This window comes from Cebus imitator, unplaced genomic scaffold (genome assembly GCF_001604975.1).
Source record: "Cebus imitator isolate Cc_AM_T3 unplaced genomic scaffold, Cebus_imitator-1.0 Scaffold678, whole genome shotgun sequence".
Classification (NCBI taxonomy): Eukaryota; Metazoa; Chordata; class Mammalia; order Primates; family Cebidae; genus Cebus; species Cebus imitator.
In genome coordinates, this window is record NW_016107993.1 from 291,607 (window position 1) to 312,106 (window position 20,500).

General features: G+C 41.7%; 1 protein-coding gene across 2 annotated transcripts in view; it reads right to left on the reverse strand.

Annotated features, from left to right (window-relative positions):
* B3GLCT (beta 3-glucosyltransferase) overlaps positions 1–20,500 on the reverse strand; it is a 113,025-nt gene that overhangs the window by 3,073 nt on the left and 89,452 nt on the right. For both annotated transcript variants that reach the window (XM_017518390.2, XM_037734856.1), the window contains exons 13-14: positions 10,439–10,558; positions 4,742–4,886 (exon numbers count right to left, since the gene is read on the reverse strand). In XM_017518390.2, the coding sequence (XP_017373879.1) occupies positions 4,742–4,886; positions 10,439–10,558 (265 nt within the window). The remainder of the gene's footprint in view (positions 1–4,741; positions 4,887–10,438; positions 10,559–20,500) is intronic.

Here is a 20,500-nt window from a genome sequence, read left to right on the forward strand (position 1 = left end):
TTTTTTTTTTTTTTGAGACAGAATTTCACTCTGCCACCCAGGCCGGAGTACCATGGCACAATCTCGGCTTACTGCAACCTCTGCCTCCTGGGTTCAAGCGATTCTCCTGCCTCAGCCTCCCAAGTGGCTGGGATTACAGGCATGTGCCACCATGCCTGGCTAATGTTTTGTTATTTAGTAGAGATGGGGTTTTACCATGTTGGTCAGGCTGGTCTCAAACTCCTGAGGTCAGGTGATCTACCTGCCTCCGCCTCCCAAAGTGTTGGGAGTCCAGGCGTGAGCCACCTTACCCAGCCAGTAATCATCTTAAATTTATTAATTTATATGGGCCATCTGTTTTATTCAATACTAAAATTGTCTTGACTATGAAAACTAGATGTGATGCATTTTAAAAACAAGTCTTTTGTAGGTTACTATTTTATTACAGTCTGCCTAAATCTTTGATATGAATACTTAAATTGCCTTAAATGGTTTACAGAATCCCTTTGTTAAATTTTATCTTATTTAACCCTAGAAACAACCTTGTCAAATGTACAGAATATTGTGATTCACTTCCAATTTACTGCTGAGGAAACCAGAGCTCCCAGAAGTAACATGACTAGCAAACACTGGAATAGTGACCACAGAGAGGTGCCGGGCCCAGGGCCGGTGCTCTTACCAGGGCACCTGCTGCCTGTGCTCAAGCCATCTCACCACCGGACGGGCACACTCAGCAGCACCTAGCCTAACCTAGCTTCCCTGGTACAAATATACTGCTCAGATGACTGTTCCCACAATAATATCTGTGGAGAAAAGTTCAAAATAATGTAGGGGGAGAACTTTCACAATTGCACTTTTTAAGAAATTGTAACTGCTCATGCAGTTAAAAATCTAAAAGGAATTTTAAAAGGAAAAAACAGTGGAACAGATTAAAAAAATACACACTGGAATACAGTCTGAGTTGGGAAAGTTTTGAATATTAGTTGAGGAATTCATGTATTATACAACATTTCTTTGCAAGGCCTTCTGAGAGTTTACCGGCAAGGAACAAAACCAAGGAGAAACATCCTTGCAATTCCATTAGAAGATAATTCCAAAATGATCCCAGAAAAAGGAAATACAGTAGTTCCCCCTTATCCATGGTTTCACCTCCTGAAGTGTCAGTATCCCACAGTCAATTTTAGTCTGAAAATATCAAATGGAAAATTATAGAAATACACAATTCGTAAGTTGCGGGCCCTTCTGAGTATCAGGATGGAATCTGGGGCCGTCCCACTCCATCCTGCACTAGACATGAATCCTCCCTTTTTCCAGCATCTCCATGCTGTCTACACTCCCCGCCCTTGAGTCGCTAGAAGCCGCCTCATTATCCAGTCAACTGCAGCGGTATCACAGTGCTTGTGTTGAAGGAACTCTTATTTTACTTAAGAATAGCCTAAAGCAAGAGTAGTGATGCTGGCATATGGTTATAATTCCTCTATTTTATTATTAGTTATTGTTGTTAATCTCTTACTCTGCCTACTTTCTAAGTAAACCTGATCTGAGGTATGTAAAGTATCAGAAAAAGCAGAGTATACATAGGGTTCAGTATATCCAAGGTTTCAAACATCCACTGGGGGGCTTGGAATGTATCCCCTGTGGATAAGGAAGGACTACTGTAAAAGCAATGGAAACAAATCCTTGCTTGTTTTTCGCCTTAAAAAATGAACTGCTGAAGACAGAAATGCATCTAAAAAAAAAAAAAAAAAAAAAAACAGCAAAACCGTAACATTTTCCCCTCTATTAATGCAGATCCTAGAAGTGATTCACTGCACCTCAGGGAGCCCATGCATGCATGAAAAGAGATGGATTAGTAAACATTACAATGTGCAGGTCATTTTGGACACATGAGGTCATGGAAAAGCATTAGACAAAACTAGAAAAGTGAAATACATCCAATATGGTATCTTTAATACCAGGAAGTCTACACAGTCACTGATAATCATATCTCTATGCCCACAATGCCAAGAGGAAATCCCAAACAGGCAGGGCGAAGGGTGGAAGGACTTGAGGAACAGATGCAGAGTGTGGTGGGCACTTGCATGCAGGAAGAGAGAGGGGCTGAAACTGCATAAGAAAGACCTACAGCCGGGCGCAGTGGCTCACGCCTGTAATCCCAGCACTATGGGAGACTGAGGCGGGCGGATCACAAGGTCAGGAGGTCAAGACCATCCTGGCTAACACGGTGAAACCCTGTCTCTACTAAAAATACAAAAAATTAGCCAGGTGTGGTGGCACGTGCCTGTAGTCCCAGCTACTTGGGAGGCTGAGGCAGGAAAATCACTTGAACCCGGGAGGTGGAGGTTACAGTGAGCTAAGATCGTGCCACTGCACTCCAGCCTGGGTGACTGAGTGAGACTTTGTCTAAAAAGAACAGACCAGACCAGACCAGACCAGACCAGACCTACATTGGATAAAATTAGAACCTTTCATCTGTATATTGGAGCACACTATGAACAGGGCAAGAAATGGAGACTAAAATCGCATTTCCTTAGACAAATGCGTTTTTATAACTGTATTGAGAAATGATTTCCATACCATACAATTCACCCACCATGATGGTGGTCTAAAACTTTTTAGGAAATTTCCAGAGTTGGGCAACCACCAACCATTGCACACTGGCATGTCCATCAGTGGCACATAATTTTGGAAGAACAAAAAACCATATGCTCTAGATGCTGTGCTTTCAACAAAGGGAAATACTAGATATTCCCTGGAGTCCCCTTCTAAATCTATGAATTCACAATAACTTTCTCTAAAAACAGAAGAAATGTGACAGCCCAGGCAATTTTGCATTTGAGACTGCTTGCAAATACCCACTCTATCTCTAGCTCATCAGGATTCTTAAATTTTATCTCTTTGCCTCATATTTCTTTGTGAAGACGACCAAATGCAGTTTGGATCAGTGTTTATACACTACAAATGGAAAGCACTATCCAAATCATTATTAAACTCTCTAAAAGAGGCTTAAGAATTGGAAGACACACCACTATCTGTTGGGGAGGATAGTTTTAAACATATTTTATGACTTTGGAAAAGTTTAAAATGTATGTGAATTAGAGAAATCAAGGGTTCTAAAGTATGGGAAACAACCTTTTTTAAAAAAATTATCTTCAAAAGACTTTTGCCTATAGATGATTTTCCTTCATTCTTTTCTCCTGATCATTTTATTAATGTATTCTTCTCTAAATGAAAAGGGCTGCTGTAAAAATCTAAGACCTGTCACACTACCCTTGATAAATTATTTCCCTTACACATCAACAGTTTTAATTATTCCTTTTTTTTTTTTTTTTTTTGCACGTGACTGAAACACCATGAAGAGCAAAAGAGGGAGCCGCAGAGAATAACACTTTCTTTCCTAAGTCATCCTAATGCAACACACAGGCTTTAAGTGGGTAAGACCTCTCAAAGTCCTAAAGCACAAATAAGTATCCTCTAACTGACACCAGGAAGGAGGTTTCTCATACATTTCCTTATATTAAAGATCTATTTGTATCCTCTGTTATTGTCTCAAGGATACAGAAATGGATTCTGCCTTTCCTGATGATGCAAACACTTTCTTAGTACTATTTCTGTCATGCTAAATTTTCTATATTGCTATGATAGTGTTTGCTACTGATTACTAAATAAATAAAGCATGGGCCAGGTGCAGTGGCTCACATCTGTAATCCTAGCACTTTGGGAAATTGAGGTGGGAGGATCGCTTGAGTCCAGGAGTTTGAGACCAGCCTGGGCAACAGAGTAAGTCCCCATCTCTATAAAAAAATAAAATAAAAATTAGTGTGCCTGTAGTCCCTGGTACTTGGGAGACTAAGGCAAGAGGATCATTTGAGCCCAGGAAATCAAGGCTTCACTGAGCCATGTTTGTGCCACTACACTCCAGTCTGGGCAACAGTGCAGGACCCTGTCTCAAAATAAGTAAATAATAAGTCAATGAAGCATAAAAATATATACATGCTTCAAGTTTCAAAAACTTTAAATTTCTTGAAGAAGGATATTAGATGGGTGTGGATCTATGGTTATTTTTAGTTTGTGAACATCTGCTATTATTCTTAGAAGAAAATTCACTGACTTGGTTCTTAAGAGACACTAAAAATAACGCAGAAGGATTTCCTTCTCCAACCCCCAAACTGCAATCTGGTGAGGCTATAAGCAATATCCATCCCTGGTAAACATAATCTCATCTCTTCTTTTCCATAACACCCAGAATATATGCTTATTGAGATATCCAGCTGCAATTTAATAGATTTTAGCCATTCAGTTTAATGGCAAGTGAAAGAGAAAAAGCTCAGTAAAACGTCAGCTAGACAGTGTAAAAACTGAGGATGGTGTAGAATTACATAGACTCAGTGGCCAGTAAGACAATATTAGGTCAGTCCTATATATTTCTAGACAGCATCCAACAATTTTTAAATGCCACCAATTGCTTTAACTATAAAGAAAAAAAAAAAAAAAAAAAAAACAGGTTTTCCCTGGTCCTACATGCGAGGATACTGGTCAAACACCACTTGGTTTTCGAGATGTTTTTGCCTCCCATCTTCACGATGTACATGCTGCAGTATGTTCATCAAACAGGGTAACAGTCCTGCAAAGGACATTCCCCTGGGGCCTGTCAACACAGTTCTTAAGATTGCTTCCAGAACATGTGAAGAGAAGTCAAATCCTTAAGTAGAAGAACATGTTCCCCACACGCTGTGAGGGAAGAATAAAACCATTTCCTCACCTGATGGAAGAGAGGGCTGTGAGTCACAGGGATTCCCAGGCCACTAAAGCACATTCCCAGGACCATATCGTCGGGAGCATCGTTGCTGTAGCACCGACATTTACTGGCAAGAAGTCTCCTGATGGCTTCTCTGCTGAAGACCATTCTAGTGGGAGCCAGAGCAGAGGAAGGGGTTAGAGCAGCTCCACAGAGACCCCTGCTGCACAAATGGGCCCCGGGAAACAGGACTCTGCTCCTCCAGACTGAGAGGCAATAGCAGCCTTCTGTAGTTACTGAGCTCTAGGTAAAACCCTACCTGTTCTCTTTTAGTCTTCTGGCCCTTTCCAACACTTTGGTACCAAGTTCCCACAAAAATTTCTCTTCATTTTAAAATACAGATTGGTTTCTTGTTTCCATTCTGGTCCTAAGGTAGAAATGAATCTTTTCATATCATAAAAAAGCTCAAACACCGAAAGGGCTGAAGGAACTAAAATGGTTCACAAATTCAGTCTCAATAATCTAAGACTTACTTTAAGGCAAAGCTATTTAAAATTCATCCATATAGTCCCATTGCCACATATTGGGGGGTGGGCCTTGCCCACAGCACTCAATAAAAGTTTGATGCATCAAACCAGTGAGAACAAAGACATCTTTGCAAAGACTCTCTTCCTGGGGAAGGAAGCATTCTATGAGTCTATCTAGGAGGAAGGGAAAAAGGACACAGAGCTGGAATCCCTGAGCCAAAACCACTGATTCCACGTGCAGCTGGGCTCAGTTCAGCACACTTTACCTAATGCTAGTGGCCAACCCCAGACTGCAACAGTGTAGGACTCCCTCCCTGCCCTTGACTAGACAAGAGAATTTCTTAAGATGTCGTAACAAAATAGGAAGGCACAAAAAGAAACATAGTTCCTGTCAACCACAGAGAAAGGAAAACTGTAAGTCTGAAAACCCACCATAAATTGCCCTTCACTTAGAAAGCCTGCTGTCCCCCAGTAAAACCTCCCTGGCCACACACTTTTTGTGGCTGATTCAAACTCCTAGACCCAATTGGCCACACTGGGCTCAAGCTACTAACTCAGGGAAAAGAGCCTACGTGAGAAGATGTGTCGCAAATAAATAGTAAAAATGCTTTTTTTCTTTTGTTAGCATCTAGTAGAATGAGAAAATAAGAAAGACTTTTATTTTTTGAATCCACTCTCTGAAAAACTATAGGAAGACAAAATACAAGCATAAAACTGTGATTTGTAATTATTTTACACTCTTTCCTACTCACACAGTCTTACATTAATTATTTGCATAAACTAAGAGGATATGAGTCGTTAATAACGCTTGTTTATTAGCATGCGGATGAGTTGTTTCCAAATAAAGTTGCTCCCCAAAATGGAAAACGACCAGTCATATCACGGTGGAGAAAAGAACACTTGTCTGCTCTGCCTACCAACCATTAAATATTAAAAAGATGTTGAAAGGCTACAGGATTATTTTATTTTCTTTAACATACAAATGTTTAAAATAAGAAAAGCTGAAATGGGAGTCTGGGACTTGCCCAGGAACATACTGCAGGTCAAGAACATGTAGGAAGGGAACACACGTGACAAACATTCCTGCCCCTCCTGGCTTTCAGCCAATAAACAGGTCATGGCTGTCTCTTTGGGTAACGCTGCCTGCAGCCTCTTCCGAGGACACTGTCCAACATCTTATTCCGATGCAGGCATTTGCTCCCAAGGCTGCCAAAAAGGCTGATGATGCGCTACACACAGCTTCCTACCTAAATGCACATATGTAAATAAGTATTTTCAAAAAGGGTCAAAACATCACGTTCTCACTTGTAAGTAGGAGCTAAGCTTCATGAGGACTCAAAGGCATAAGAATGATACAATGAACTCTGGGAACTCGGAAGAGGGGTGGGGCGGGGGATGAGGGATAAAAGACTACACTTTGGGTACAGTATATACTACTTGGGTAACAGGTGCACCAAAATCTAGGAAATCACCACTAATGAACTTATTCATGTCACCAAGCACCACCTGCTCCTCAAAAACCTACTGAAACTAAAAAAAAAATGGTCAACTGACTTTCTCCAAGTACCAAAACTTTCATGGAGAAAGCAACAAAGTGAAAAACAGACATCTGGATTCAAATAGTGTAAAGGTCTCATGCTCCAAACAAAGCAAAATACCTACACAGAAACCACAGGAACCTACACCCCCAACTTGGCTGTCTCAAAACATCCTTACCTAAGAAGGATGGTTCAAGACAGTGGTTTTCAAAAACTTACTTGACTGTGACCCACAATCAGAAAACAAGAAATTAATTTCACACTGCAACCTTTTATATGTTTTGTGTGTGAGTGTGTATGGGTATGTATGAAGCTGAAACAAAAATTCACAAACAATTCCTACCCTTATGACATGGAAGGCACTCTGATACTTTCCATTTTATTCTATTCCACTCAACAGTTCATTATTTTAAAATGCTGGTTAAGGTCCATGAATTGGTTTTAGAAGCCACTGATTCTGACTTGCTGTCAAAAAGCATATTGGTTCTCAAGCTATAACATCAGAACATTCTACTGTAATACTAGAGAAACGAATAACATGTGTTGCAGCTTTGATCAAAGGTTGATGTAGGAGACAATCTCATGAGGAATCTCATGAAGCACTTCTACAAAGTGCTATTAAAAACAGAACATCACATTAGTTAATGTTAGTTATATAAAGATCAGTGCCTCGTGTTTATGGATTTGTTTATTCATTTATTCACTGTGCCTTGGAAAACATGAGTCCCTATGCTAAGAAGGGAGGAAATAATGAGAAATGAAACACACAGGTGCTGCCTTCAAATAATGCACAATTTAAGTGGAAAACAGAAAAGTAAATAGGCAATTAAATGATAATGGTTTGCGTAATATGCTATGAAGGTACATTAGAAATGCATTAAGCCCAGATTTGAGAGGCTAGACTGGGCTAAAGGCATTCAAGAGGAAATAAGTGATAGCTATGACGAATCCAAAAGAACAAGGAGGAACTAGACAGGCAGGAAGCTGGGGAAACAATGCTATGCAGAGACCAGCAAATGTCATATTTTGGGAGGAGAGGAAAAAAAAACAGTGCTTCAGAGAATCCGAAACAAGTTCAGCAGGAGTTCTTTAAAGATGAGGGTGTAGACAGATGAGGTTAGAAAGGTGAAACAGCATCTGCCAAGATCACGAGAGGTCTTATAAGCCTTGAGGAGTGTGAACTTGATCGTAAAGGCAATGGGAGAAGTTCTACTGCCAGTTAGGATATCAGAGCATGCAAAAGACTTTCCTGCCATGGTAACACTCAAAAATATTCAAATAACAGGAAAATCATATGTAATTATGAAATTGAAGAGAGGAAAATGCCACAAAGCCTAAATGAATGAATTTCTAGAGAGAAAAATCCTTGCTAGAGGAGTGGCAAGCCAGCCATGGCAGCTTTCAGCAGTGGGTAGAAGAGAAAAGTCTTCTTGGGTCTTTAGCTCCAAGACAGTGGCCTCAGCAACACCTGGGAAGGCTGTCAATCAGATGAACTAGGGATGATTAAAACTGATGATTCATCCCAGATAAACTTGACTCTTATTAAAATCTGAATGATCATCTCTTTGTCTTCGATGTCAAAAGTAGAAAAGCGTTCACATTCTCAGGGAAAAATAAAGACAATGAGAAACCACTGAGGGCCTCTAAGCAGCAGAGGGAGAGGACCAGATCTGCTTTTAGAAAGGTCCCTCTGACTATAGTATGGACAACAGCATGGAGTAGAGTTCAAGACAAAATGTAAGGAGAACAGAGGCTGTGGCAGGAACTCATACAGGAGATGACAGTGACCTGGCTGAGATTACTGGAGGTGGAGAGAAGTATTGAGGGAAGAGAGATTTAAGAAATAAAATGGATAGGACTAGGTGATTCAGTTGATTGCAGGCAGTGGGGAAAGAAGAAGAGAAAGGGTGAGAGCTGACTCACAGACTGCTGGGATAAGAACTCATATATACCAATGTCTACCCTGAGAGAGGGACACTGGAAGAACAAATCAGGGGTTACAGTCAGAAATGACAAGGTGCTGAGTATGATGTGTCTGTTAATCAGCTAAACAGAGATGCCCTTTGGTAGGTGGATCTGTGAATCCAGAGGCCAGCAGAGAGTTCTAGGCTGCAGATCAAGATCTGGGTGCATCAAGCCATGGGGGTGGGTAAGATCACCCAGGGACAACACAGGGTGAGAAAAGACTAGAAAAGATGGCTGAGAAACAGACATTGAAACTGAGAAGGAATGAACAGAAAGAAAAGGATGAACAAAGATAGGATGGTGCTCTGGAAAGCAAGAGAAAGGAGTATTTCAGGTCAACTGTGTTAAAGGCTGCTAAGAGGTGAAATAGAATAAAAACTGGAAATGATTAATTTGATTTAGCTATAGCAAGGTTGCTGGAGATCTTGGTGAGGTAGTTTAGGAGGCTGGGAATTTATGATACTTAGAAGGCTGAGTGTGGGGCTGAGGAAAGGGCAGTGAACTCAAGATGTTCCAAGGGAAAAGGAAGAAGATGGTGGGATGGTGCTGAGAAGTTTTAAGATGGAAAAACTAGAGGTGGTGGGAAGTACCCAGGAGCAAAGTAGAGGCTGAACACAGAAGTTAAAGGTGTCCCCTCAGTGGTCTAGCAGGGCCTGCCACAGACAAGGGAAGGAGAGCAGTGACAACTATGCAATGTATTTGCAAATCTGGCACTGGCCTGTGAGCTCCTGTGGGGAAGGGGCTGTGCAGCTTTCATCTGTGCACCCCTCGTGCTCAGCTTTGGTTATTACTACAAAAGAGCCACCTCCATAACCATGTTATGTTCATGACTGAGTCAGCTAGACCAAATCAGGATGTGTGTAGTATGACTGTTGAGATCCTGCAGGTTCCTGTAGAAACGGTTCCAATCTAGGGAATTGCAAAGTAGGAATATAAGGTCCTAGCCCTCCAGAAGTGTATACTCCATTAGATTATAAACTAGAATGCTGCCTGGCACACAGCAAACAAGCAACAAATATCTACTGAATGAATTTAAATGACTATAGTTGGTAAGTTAGGATTCTGCCTACACGCACCAATAGTAAGGCTATAGAAGTAATAGGGAAGACTAACTGCTTAACTGATTTACCCAGATCTATCAAGTTAACATCTTTCTTCATAAGAGATTAGGCAGATGCTTCATTTAAAACATTGATTTTTAACTGTTATTTAAAACCTATAAATCCTACACAAATATCACTTCATTGCCTAAGTAAGCTTCTATACTACACTTTCCCCAAAGGTGATTTATCAAGCACTGCATAATTTAATAGTCTAATAGCTTATTCTCTGAGATTAAAATCTATAACCAATTCTTTTTTTTTTTTTTTCCCATTTAAAGGGACAATCAGAACTAGTTGGCTGCCTAGAAGCAACCATTGTTAGGGACATTCTAGCTAGCATGACATACTTTTTTACGATCATTTCTTCAAGGACTAAAATATTCTTTACTATGTGCAAAGTTTTCATATTTAGCAAATATAATGTTTTCAAAATAAGCAAATACAATGTTCACTTTCCTATTATAGTAACACCACCATTCACAGAGTACTCACATTATCAGTATAGATCCTAGTGCCAGAGACCCACCTCTCATGTGGCAAGGAAAGTTTATGTTCAAAGTAGCTGAAGAAAGCTGTGATCATAGTTACCCTCCTCCTCCCGTGACGTAGCTGTAGCCACCAGTGCCCAGGCCGTAGCCATAGCGCTCTCCCAGAAACACAGGCTCGCTGGAGTCATAACAGCTAAGCAGGTGCTGGAGCCTGGAGATACTGAGATGTCAAAGGGAACACAAATCACAATTACTTGATTCAGGAATAGTTTATGGTTCTTACATCCCACTATGTATACTGTGTTATACTAAACTGAAACGTTTAAGAGAAGAAATTTGAATGACTTACAGAATAAATTAATTTTTTTAAACAAACAAACAAAAAAGAATGCATGAACACTGTACATTACTGGAAACAAAAGAGAAACGGAGACAGGAGAGGCTTGCTCCTCAGTTTTTACAAGCCCCTGACACAACACGGCTGCCTGATTTGTGTGGTGAGGGCAGCAGGTTACTGAAGTGAAGGTGGCCAGTGTGCTCTAGATCTCATTTCTACCAATCCTGTTCCCAAGTGAGTGTGAACTAATCCTCACATCTATTCAGATAAACTTGGCATTTTTAAAAATTCCTGATGGCCTAAAAAGGAGCTATAGAGGTGCAAATGCATGTTAGACCTCTGGATGGCAGGTGGGGAAGAGAATTTGGGCACTGAGGCTTTCCTGGAAATCCTCAGATAATGAGGCAAGACCATGCTTATGTTTCCCTCAGTAAGGCCATCTGAGTCTGAGAACATTTGTGTCAGTTTGCTTATAATTTGGAATACCTTTTGTCCCCTATCTGCCTTTATCACATGTCAGCAACAATAACTTACAAAAGGCAGTGTATTAGTCAGGGTTCTCTAAAGTGAGACCATCTGTGAGTTGGCCAGAAAAATGCCTGCAACTACAGCTGCTGTTTGGATGAAAAAATGATTTTATTGGAAAACAAAATCAAAAAATAACTCTTTTGAATAGACATGAAGGGTAGTGCTAAGAAAGGCTATTTTTTTCTATGTTTAAAGAATTTATACCACTTAGAAATGTCCTTTCTGCCCATAAACCTGTAATATCAAAAGCAAGTTAGTTACTCCTAAGACACAATGGAGACACAGGGGATATAGGGGGCAAACATTCCTGTTCCAAATGGGAGAAAATGGCCAAAACAAAGGGGCCATGGGCCCCATGAGAGTCCAAAACCTGCCCAGGCAATCATTAAATCTTAAATCTCCAAAATCTCCTTTAATTCCATGTCTCACATCCAGGACACGCTGATGCAAGAGGTGGGCTCCCAAGTCTTTAGGCAGCCCACCCCTGTGGCTCTGCAGGCCCATTAAACCATTTTTCCCTCCTAGGCCTCTAGGCCTGTTATAAAAGGGGTAGCTGTGAAGATCTCTGACAAGTCCTGGAGACATTTTCCCTATTGTCTTGGTTATTAACATTCAGCTCCTTGTTATTTATGCAAATTTCTGCAGCTGGCTTGAATTTCTCCCCAGAAAATGGGTTATTCTTTTGTACCACATGGTCAGGCTGCAAATTTCCAAATCTTTATGCTCTGCTTCCCTTTTAAACGTTAAGTTCGAATTTCAAACCATTTCTATGTGAATGAATATGACTGAATGCTTTCAGAATAAGCCAGGTCACCTAATGAGTGCTTTGCTGCTTAGAAATTTCGTCTGTCAGATACCCTAAATCACCTCTCTCACATTCAAAGCACACAGATCTCTAGGGCAGGAGCAGAATTCCACCAGTCTCTTTGCTAAAGCACAGCAAGAATGACGTTTGCTCCAGTTCCCAGTAAGTTCCTCATCTCCATCTGAAACCACCTGGGCCTGGACTTCACTGGTCAAAACTATTCAACAAGTTTCTTTATAAACTTTCACTCATCCCTCTGTCTTCTTCTGAGTGCTCCAATATGTTCCAACTTCTGCCTGTTACCCAGTTCCAAAGTCACTTCCACATTTTTTAGTATCTTTTTAGCAAAACCCCACTCCTGGTACCTATTTAATGCGTTAGTCTGTTTTCACACTGCAGATAAAGATATACTCAAGACTGGAAAGAAAAGGAGGTTTAATTTGACTTACAGTTCCATGTGGCTGGGAGGTCTTACAATTATGGTAGAAGGTGAAAGGCACTTCTTACATGGTGGCAACAAAAGACAATGAGAAAGAAGCAAAAGTGGAAACCCCTGATAAACCCATCAGATCTCATGAGACTTATTCACTATCAGGAGAATAGCATGGGAAAGACAGGCCCTCATGATTCAATTACCTCCCACTGTGTCCCTCACACAACACGTGGAAATTCTGACAGATGCAATTCAGGTTGAGATTTGGGTGGGACACAGGCAAACCACATCATTCCAGCCCTGGCCCCTCTCAAATTTCATGTCCTCACATTTCAAAACCAATCATGCTTTCCCAACAGTCCCTAAAGTCTTAACTAATTTCAACATGAACTCAAAATTCTGTAGTCAAGTCTCTCAACTGAGACAACACAAATCCCTTCTGCCTATGAGCCTGTAAAATCAAAAGCAAGTTAGTTCTTCCTAGATACAATAAAGGTATAGGCATTGGGTAAATACAACAGTTCCAAATGGGAGAAATTGGCCCAAATGAAGCAGCCACAGGCCCCATACCAGTGTAAAATTTAACAGGGCAGTCAAACTTTAAAGCTCCAAAAGGATCTCCTTTGACTCTATGTCTCACATTCACGTGACAGCGATACAAGAGGTGGGTTCCCACGGTCTTTGGCAGCTCTAACCCTGTGGCTTTGCAGAGTACAGCCTCCCTCCTGGCTGCTTTCAGGGGTTGACATTGAGTGTCTGCAGCTTTTCCAGGCACATGGTACATGCCTTATCACTCTGGGGTCTAGAGGACAGTGGCCCTCTTCTCGCAGCTCCACTAGGCGGTACCCCAGTAGGGACTCTGTAGGGGCTCTGACCCCACAGTTCCCTTCCACACTGCCCTAGCAGAGGTTCTCCATGAGGGCCCACTCCTGCAGCAAACTTTTGCCTGGGCATCCAGGCATTTCCACAGATCTTCTAAAATCTAGGAAGATTCTCAAACGTCAATTCTTAACTTCTGTGCACCCGCAGGCTCAACACCACATGGAAGCTGCCAAGGCTTGGGGCTTCCACCCTCTGAAGCAACAGCCTGAGCTGTACCTTGGCCTCTTTCAGTCATGGCTAAAGCGGTCAGGATGCAGGACAAGTCCCTAGACTGCACACAGCATGGGGACTCTGAGTCTAGGCCACAAAACCACGTTATCCTCCTAAGCCTTTAGGCCTGTGATGCAGGAGAAAGGAAGGGCTGGCATGAAGGTCTCTGACATAGCCTGGAGACATTTTCCCCATGGTCTTGGAGATTAACATTAGACTTCTTGCTACCTATGCAAATTTCTATAGCTGGCTTGAATTTCTCTCCAGAAAATGAGTTTTTCTTTTCTATTGCATGGTCAGGGTGCACATTTTCAAAACTTTATGCTCTGCTTCCCTTATAAAACTGAATGCCTTTAACAGCATCCAAGTCTGCTATTGAATGCTTTTCTACTTAGAAATTTCTTCCACCAGATACCCTAAATCATCTTTCTCATGTTCAAAGTTTGAGAATTCTCTAGGGCAGGGGCAAAATGCCACAAATCTCTTTGCTGAAACATCCAAGAATCACCTTTACTCCAGTTCCCAACAAGTTCCTCATTTCCATCTGACATCACTTCAATCTGTAGTTTATTGTCCATATCAGTATCATCGTTTTGGACAAAGCCATTTACGTCTCTAGGTAGTTCCAAACTTTCCCACATTTTCCTGTCTTCTCTGAGCCCTCCAAATTTCTCTAAATATTCACCAAGAAATCTATTCTCACAGAGCAATAGTAACATTAACAGTTCTGGAGTCTCATTTTTTGGTGGGAAGGATGGGTAAGAAGAAAAGAAAGTACAAGAAAAGATCACCTTTCCCATCCATACTCATGAGTCTTACAAAAATACCCTAGCTAATAAAGCTAAAGCTGAAATAGAAGAAAACAAATTTAATATATGAAAAGAAACTCTGACCAGTGACAGGTGTTGGGTGCTCAAAGAATCCACAAGACTCCCATTCAGATTTATATCTGTCTGAAGGTGAAGGCCTCTGATAACACTGATGGTTTCTGAGTGACGAGAAAAATGTTCTTAGAACACTATCCTGTTTTCAGCACAAGCTGACTCTAGGACTGCTTCGTTGTATTAACAGTGGTGTAAAGATCTGGTCTGCTGTTCTCTACAAAAAGTCTGCTATTAACTTCTGCTGTTTTATCATTGGTTTTGTCTAGTACAGTTGCCAATGATTTTCTGACTTTTAATTCTTGTAGATGGAGCTCCTTATACCTTTCCAATTCAGTTTTATTAGTCTTCTGGAAAGTTTTCATTTTTAAGAGTTCAGATTTCAGATCTTTCTCAGCTCCCTCCGACTTCTTATTGAAGAAACTTTATTCTCTCTCAAATAAGTTCTCTTAAGATGCTGCTTGTGTCTGCAAAGACAGATTTCCTTTTAACTTTTCTACTATATCTTGCTCACTCTTTCTTTGGTGTCCTTGTTTTACTTGAACATGTTCTACAGAATTTGTTTCCATATAAGTTTGGGGCCTTTCTATTTTTACTCTGTAGTCAAGATAATCCCTCCTCTAGAGACTTCTGCTTTCCAATGTATTTGCTCACTTTATCTTCGTCATTTTAATACATTTGTTCTATTTACTTCATTTAACACTGTGTTTTGCTTACACATAGAGCACCCCTGACTTAAGTTAACTTCATCTTAGAAAAAGACTCCATCTTACATTTCATTAGGCACTTTGCCAACAGGGACCAAATGTTTTGCTTGGTCAATAAAGACTCTATTCAATCAAATGAGGACATAACCAAGCATACTTCTCCATTTTCAGTCCTTACCAAAGGACTTTGTGGCCATAAAAAGAACAAGACTCCAGCAGTTCAAATGGCCATCTTAACTGAGTCTGGCTGTCACTGTGATAAGCACCTGGCATCTACCACTAAAGGCTCTGCCCACATCAAAGTCTTTTCCTTGCAAGATTGAAGGACTGCCTGGCCCAGACCAGGATATTCTTTTTGTCTATGTCTCTCTCCCTGGAGTGGTTCATTAAACATTTTTCCTATACCCTTTCTCTTGATGTTAAATATTACTTTGTTATGGGATGCTTAATCTATAAAATTATATATTAAGTATATTATTATGGTTTGCAATATTGACTGACTTGTGCAGTTGCTTGAACCTGTGTGCCTGTGGCTCTACCAACTGAACAGGAATTACTGAGAACTGCCTCCTTCGGAACTCCATGTAGCTCATGGCTTTTGTGACTGAAATAGCATCAGTAAAAGTCTGACATTCTGGAGCAACATCAAGACATGTGGACCTGGTTATCCCGACCTGGTGCCACACATGAGCACTTAGGTTTCTTTGTACAGATTCTACAGCCATGGTCTTTTCTCTGAGAGCCTCTCTTATATGATGGAGAACAATTTCTAGGCTACTGAATTTACTTTCAGCTTTACAAAGTGGTTGAGAAAGAATATGGTTATCTTTCGTGTTGGTCCCATGCAAATTCACTGTGTTCTACAAACAAAACTACTCATCTTTTGCTCTCAGGAAAGCAAGTTCTAGGTCTCTTTTTGATTGTGACAGATCGCAGTCGTGGAGAGCAGCAACCAGTCTAGCATGGTAGAATTCAACCCTGTATCCAGTATCTCCTTGTTTTGTTTCCTTTCTCTAGTTTAGAATTGAGCATTATATTCTTGCTGTCAGAACCCTGAGATGCCCACTACCCTGGTGTGATATTATATATTGATATGGTTGGGCTATGTAAAAATGGACTAATACATATATATTGGTTCTCATCCAGAGCTCCTGGTTCTTACTCCCACAGCCCTTGTTAGTCTTTTGTTATAATGCTGGGTTGTTATATGACGCCTCAGGAGCAGACCTCAGGAAACAATCTCTCTCTGACCTTCTCTCGTTAACACAAGATACTTTCGGTGCTGCTTCACCAGCTAGAAATATCCATGGCTGGCTGGCTCTGGGCTCACCCACTAGACTTGCTCTGCCCACTCAGCCTGGCAGGCTGCACTTAGCTGATGTTACTGTCCCAGGTTCCACATCTGCTGTGGCTCTGTACTTAGCCCACGGCTGGGCTGGGCATGCTGTGACTGGCTTCTGCCTTGGGTGCTAGCATCTGGACAAGGGGTGGGGGACACAGCAGCGCCTGAAAACTTGAAGATGACTGCAACTGTGGAGCCCCAAGGAGTATTATATCCTTTTGCTCAGGGAGTCCTAAGCTCTGAGCACCCAGGAAGTGTCATAGCTTGTTTGTGTTATAGCTCATTCATTCCTACCACCTGCATGCTTTGGTGAACGGGGACATGTCCCAACTTATTTGGTCCTGCCACCCCACTCCAGCCTGTGGCTCCTGGGCTGGCCTAGCCCGACTGCTGCCAGTTCCCATTACATGGGGCAGCCACCTGGCACCAGCAAAGAGTGGAAGGATTATGGTGTTACAACTCCAGCTCAGGGAATCCTGAGGTCTAGGCTCCCAGAAGGGCTGTCACTCTGGTGAATGGGAGTGTGTCACCACCCTCAGCTCAGTGAGCCAGCCAGGAAAGTGTTACAACCCTTTTCACTCCCACTGTTCTGCATGTCCCAGGTTCTTGTCCCACATCCAAGAAGAATGAAGTTATGCAGACACTGAAGAGTGAGCAAGGTGGGGTAGGGTTTTATTGAATGAGAGAACAGCTCTCAGCACGAGAGGGGACCCAAGGTGGATAGTCCTAAAGGCAGGTAGTCTCAATGTGTGGCTGAGTCTGGAGTTTTTATGGGCTCAGGATGGGGAAGTGTGTGCTGATTGGTCCATGGGTAGGGCTGGGAAAAGCACCATCTCATTGGCTAAAAGGCAACGAGGAAGTTCTCACTCCTAGTTGTGGACTCTACCCTGACTGGCAGCCTGGCTGTCACGCTTCATTCAGGCTGTCTTTGGCTTGAAGGTCGGGTTTCACTGGGGACCTGTCGCTTTCTGCCTAGGAATTTGTGTGCCTCCTGCCGCTATCAATGTCCTTCTACCTGCCCGAGGTAGAAATTTAATCTGACTGTGGGTCAAAAGGCTCTAATTCCAGAGAATGTCCTGCCTTATAATCTAGAGGAGGAAAGACTATACAGAGATGCCAAGAAAAGTCTGAATAAGCAGGCCTTTCTGGGTTTAGAACATGTGCTTTTTGTTAATCACATTTTTACATGGTTGTCTATCTTGTTTATATAATGAAACCTCCATAAAACTCCAAAAGGACAGGGTTTGAACAGTTCCTGGATAGCTAAACATGTGCAGGTTCCTGGGGGTGGTACACCCCAGGAAGACATGAAAGCTCCACATTCCTCCCTCCATACCTTGTTCTACACATCTCTTCATCCTCATCCTTGGTAATATCCTTTATAATAAACCAGTAAATGTTTAAGTATCTCCCTGAGTTCTATGAGCTGTTCCAGCAAGTTAAAGGAACCCAAAGAAGGGGCTATGGGAATCCCAATCTAAAGCCAGTCAGTCAGAAGACATGGAGGTCTGGGCTTGTGACTGGTGTCTGGGGAAGTTGTCTTGGGGACTGAGCCCTCAACCTGTGGGATCTAAGGCTATTGCCAGGCAAATGGTGTCAGAGCTGAATTGAATTAGAGGATACCCAGCTGGTAGAGGATTGCTTGTCTGCTAAGGGGAAGAAATTCCCACATATTTTGGGGTCAGAGAAGTCTTCCTCACTGATTGTTGTGGTATAAGCACACAGAAAAAAAAAATGTTCTGAGTGTTTTTCAGGAACAATTAATGTTAGTAAAGTGGGATTAGCTAGAATGGCTCAGGTTCAGAGAAACATGGTTTGAGAAGAGAAAGGATAAATGACTAGGTGATGAGAAACCCTTGATTCCTAGGTGGGCAAACGATCACCCATGATACAGAGCCACAGTGCTCTGCTCAGTTACTAAAGGTAAAAGTTACTAGGGGAATTTAGAGATGGAGAATTGATTCACTGGATGAACAAGAAAATCCAAACTACTAAGAAAAAAATTATTCAATCCTTTGATTATTGTTATCTATACTAACTAAAATAAAATTAAAAGAGAGTGCTGGATTAGACCTGGATGCTATACCAAGCTTGGACTTCAGTGACTCTGAGCATCTGTCACTAGCTTCAGAGCCACCACACAAGGGCAAAAGTATGCAGGGACAACTGAAAGTACCTTTGAGACCTGTGGTGACCAAGAGGGTAGTCAATGTAGGAGAAGGGAAAAACCAAATAATTATTGAAACTAGAGGGTACAGTGTAAAGGAATTGCTCCATTTTGAAGATCTGTATCATCAGCTTCCTGAGCAACCTTTATAAAAATGGATTATGAGAATAACTAATTTAGGGGCAGTATCTTTGGTTTCAAATGCCGCAGAATGGAAGAGCATGTCTGGGTTGATGCAGGACCCAAAGCTCACTGCTGAACAACTGCACACGAGTGTATATAATCCAGACATTAGAGGTTATTCCCGAGGGAACAGCAAGCCTGGTGGACTGAATAAAAGCCACTGTAAGATCTGTTTACCCTGAGAAGGGAGACTGCCAGACTCTACATGTAAATGCCAAGTGCAACAACCCAAATTATGCAGCTGATATATTTCATGTGTAAGCCATGTGGGATTGGCTTTATGATAACTGGGATATTCACGCACTGAATGTGCCCATTAACTGGGCCATGGTACATGCTGTTGTCAAAGGGGCCTGTTTTGCTGGGCACTGCATATGCAAACCAAAAGACAGTTCCAAATTTCCTGTCTAAGCTTTACTTCAAGGTCTTACAGATGCTAATAAAAACATTAGGTTAATTAACAAAATGATGAAGGGTAGAGGGGAAGAGTCAAAGGACTCATCTTGGGAAGGTAGAAATTTTTTTTTTTTTTTTTGAGACAGAGTTTCACTCTTGTTACCCAGGCTGGAATGCAATGGCGCCATCTCGGCTCACCACAACCTCCGCCCCCTGGGTTCAGGCAATTCTCCTGCTTCAGCCTCCTGAGTAGCTGGGATTACAGGCACGCGCCACCATGTCCAGCTAATTTTTATATTTTTAGTAGAGACGGGTTTCACCATGTTGACCAGGATGGTCTCGATCTCTTTGACCTCGTGATCCACCCACCTCGGCCTCCCAAAGTGCTGGGATTACAGGCGTGAGCCATTGCGCCCAGCCCGAAGGTAGAAATTTTTAAATGGTTTGTAAAGAAAACATTGATAGGAGTGAAAGTTAGAGGAAGAAGAAGCAGGAGAGCCATGGGACTCATCCCAGCAGGATGGAAATATTTAGGTAGTTATTAAAAAATGGAATGAATAAAATAGAAATTGATGGGGTTAAAACAAAGGTCTTAATACAACACTGTTGAAGACTGAGTGGACCAAGGGGACCACTGGCTGATCTCCCAACATTTAAGGACCCAAACCAGTTTGCTATATTTCCCCTAGTATGGAAAACTTTTAAAGACAAGAAGATAAAGATTAAAATGAGAAATCCCACCTAGAATAACCTGTTAGACTGGTTAATCAAGGTAACAACTGACAGAGAGGCCAGGGTCTCCTGGCAGAACTCCAGGCTGGGGACCCAAGCCTTCTGCAAAAGAAAGCGTAAAATGGTCTGGGGATGAAGAAGAGAAGTTCTGTGACTAGAACACAAAAGTGTAAGGGTGGTTAGGATTATGAAAGCTGGCATCTTTGAACATACTTCACATGAAGTGGTTTTATTTCTTTTACCTGATTGTATCATGGGAAGAGACATTGTTATCTTACTGGGAAATATTCCCCCTACCCAGTACTATAAAACAAACTATGTAAATCCTTTGAGTAGTATTAATGGAACATGCTAAAACTGGAACCAGTTAAGACTACCCAGACCCACATAGTGCAGAACAGAAGCTGAAGAGCTGGTGGGGACAAATTCTCCATTTGATAGCCCTCTGTGGAGTACTTCCTGAGGCTATTAGCAAAGGTTCCTGAGCCTCCCAGCAACAACTACTGGGACTCTTAACTACAGAATTTCCACTTGAAGGGCATTTACTTCCTTGTCACAG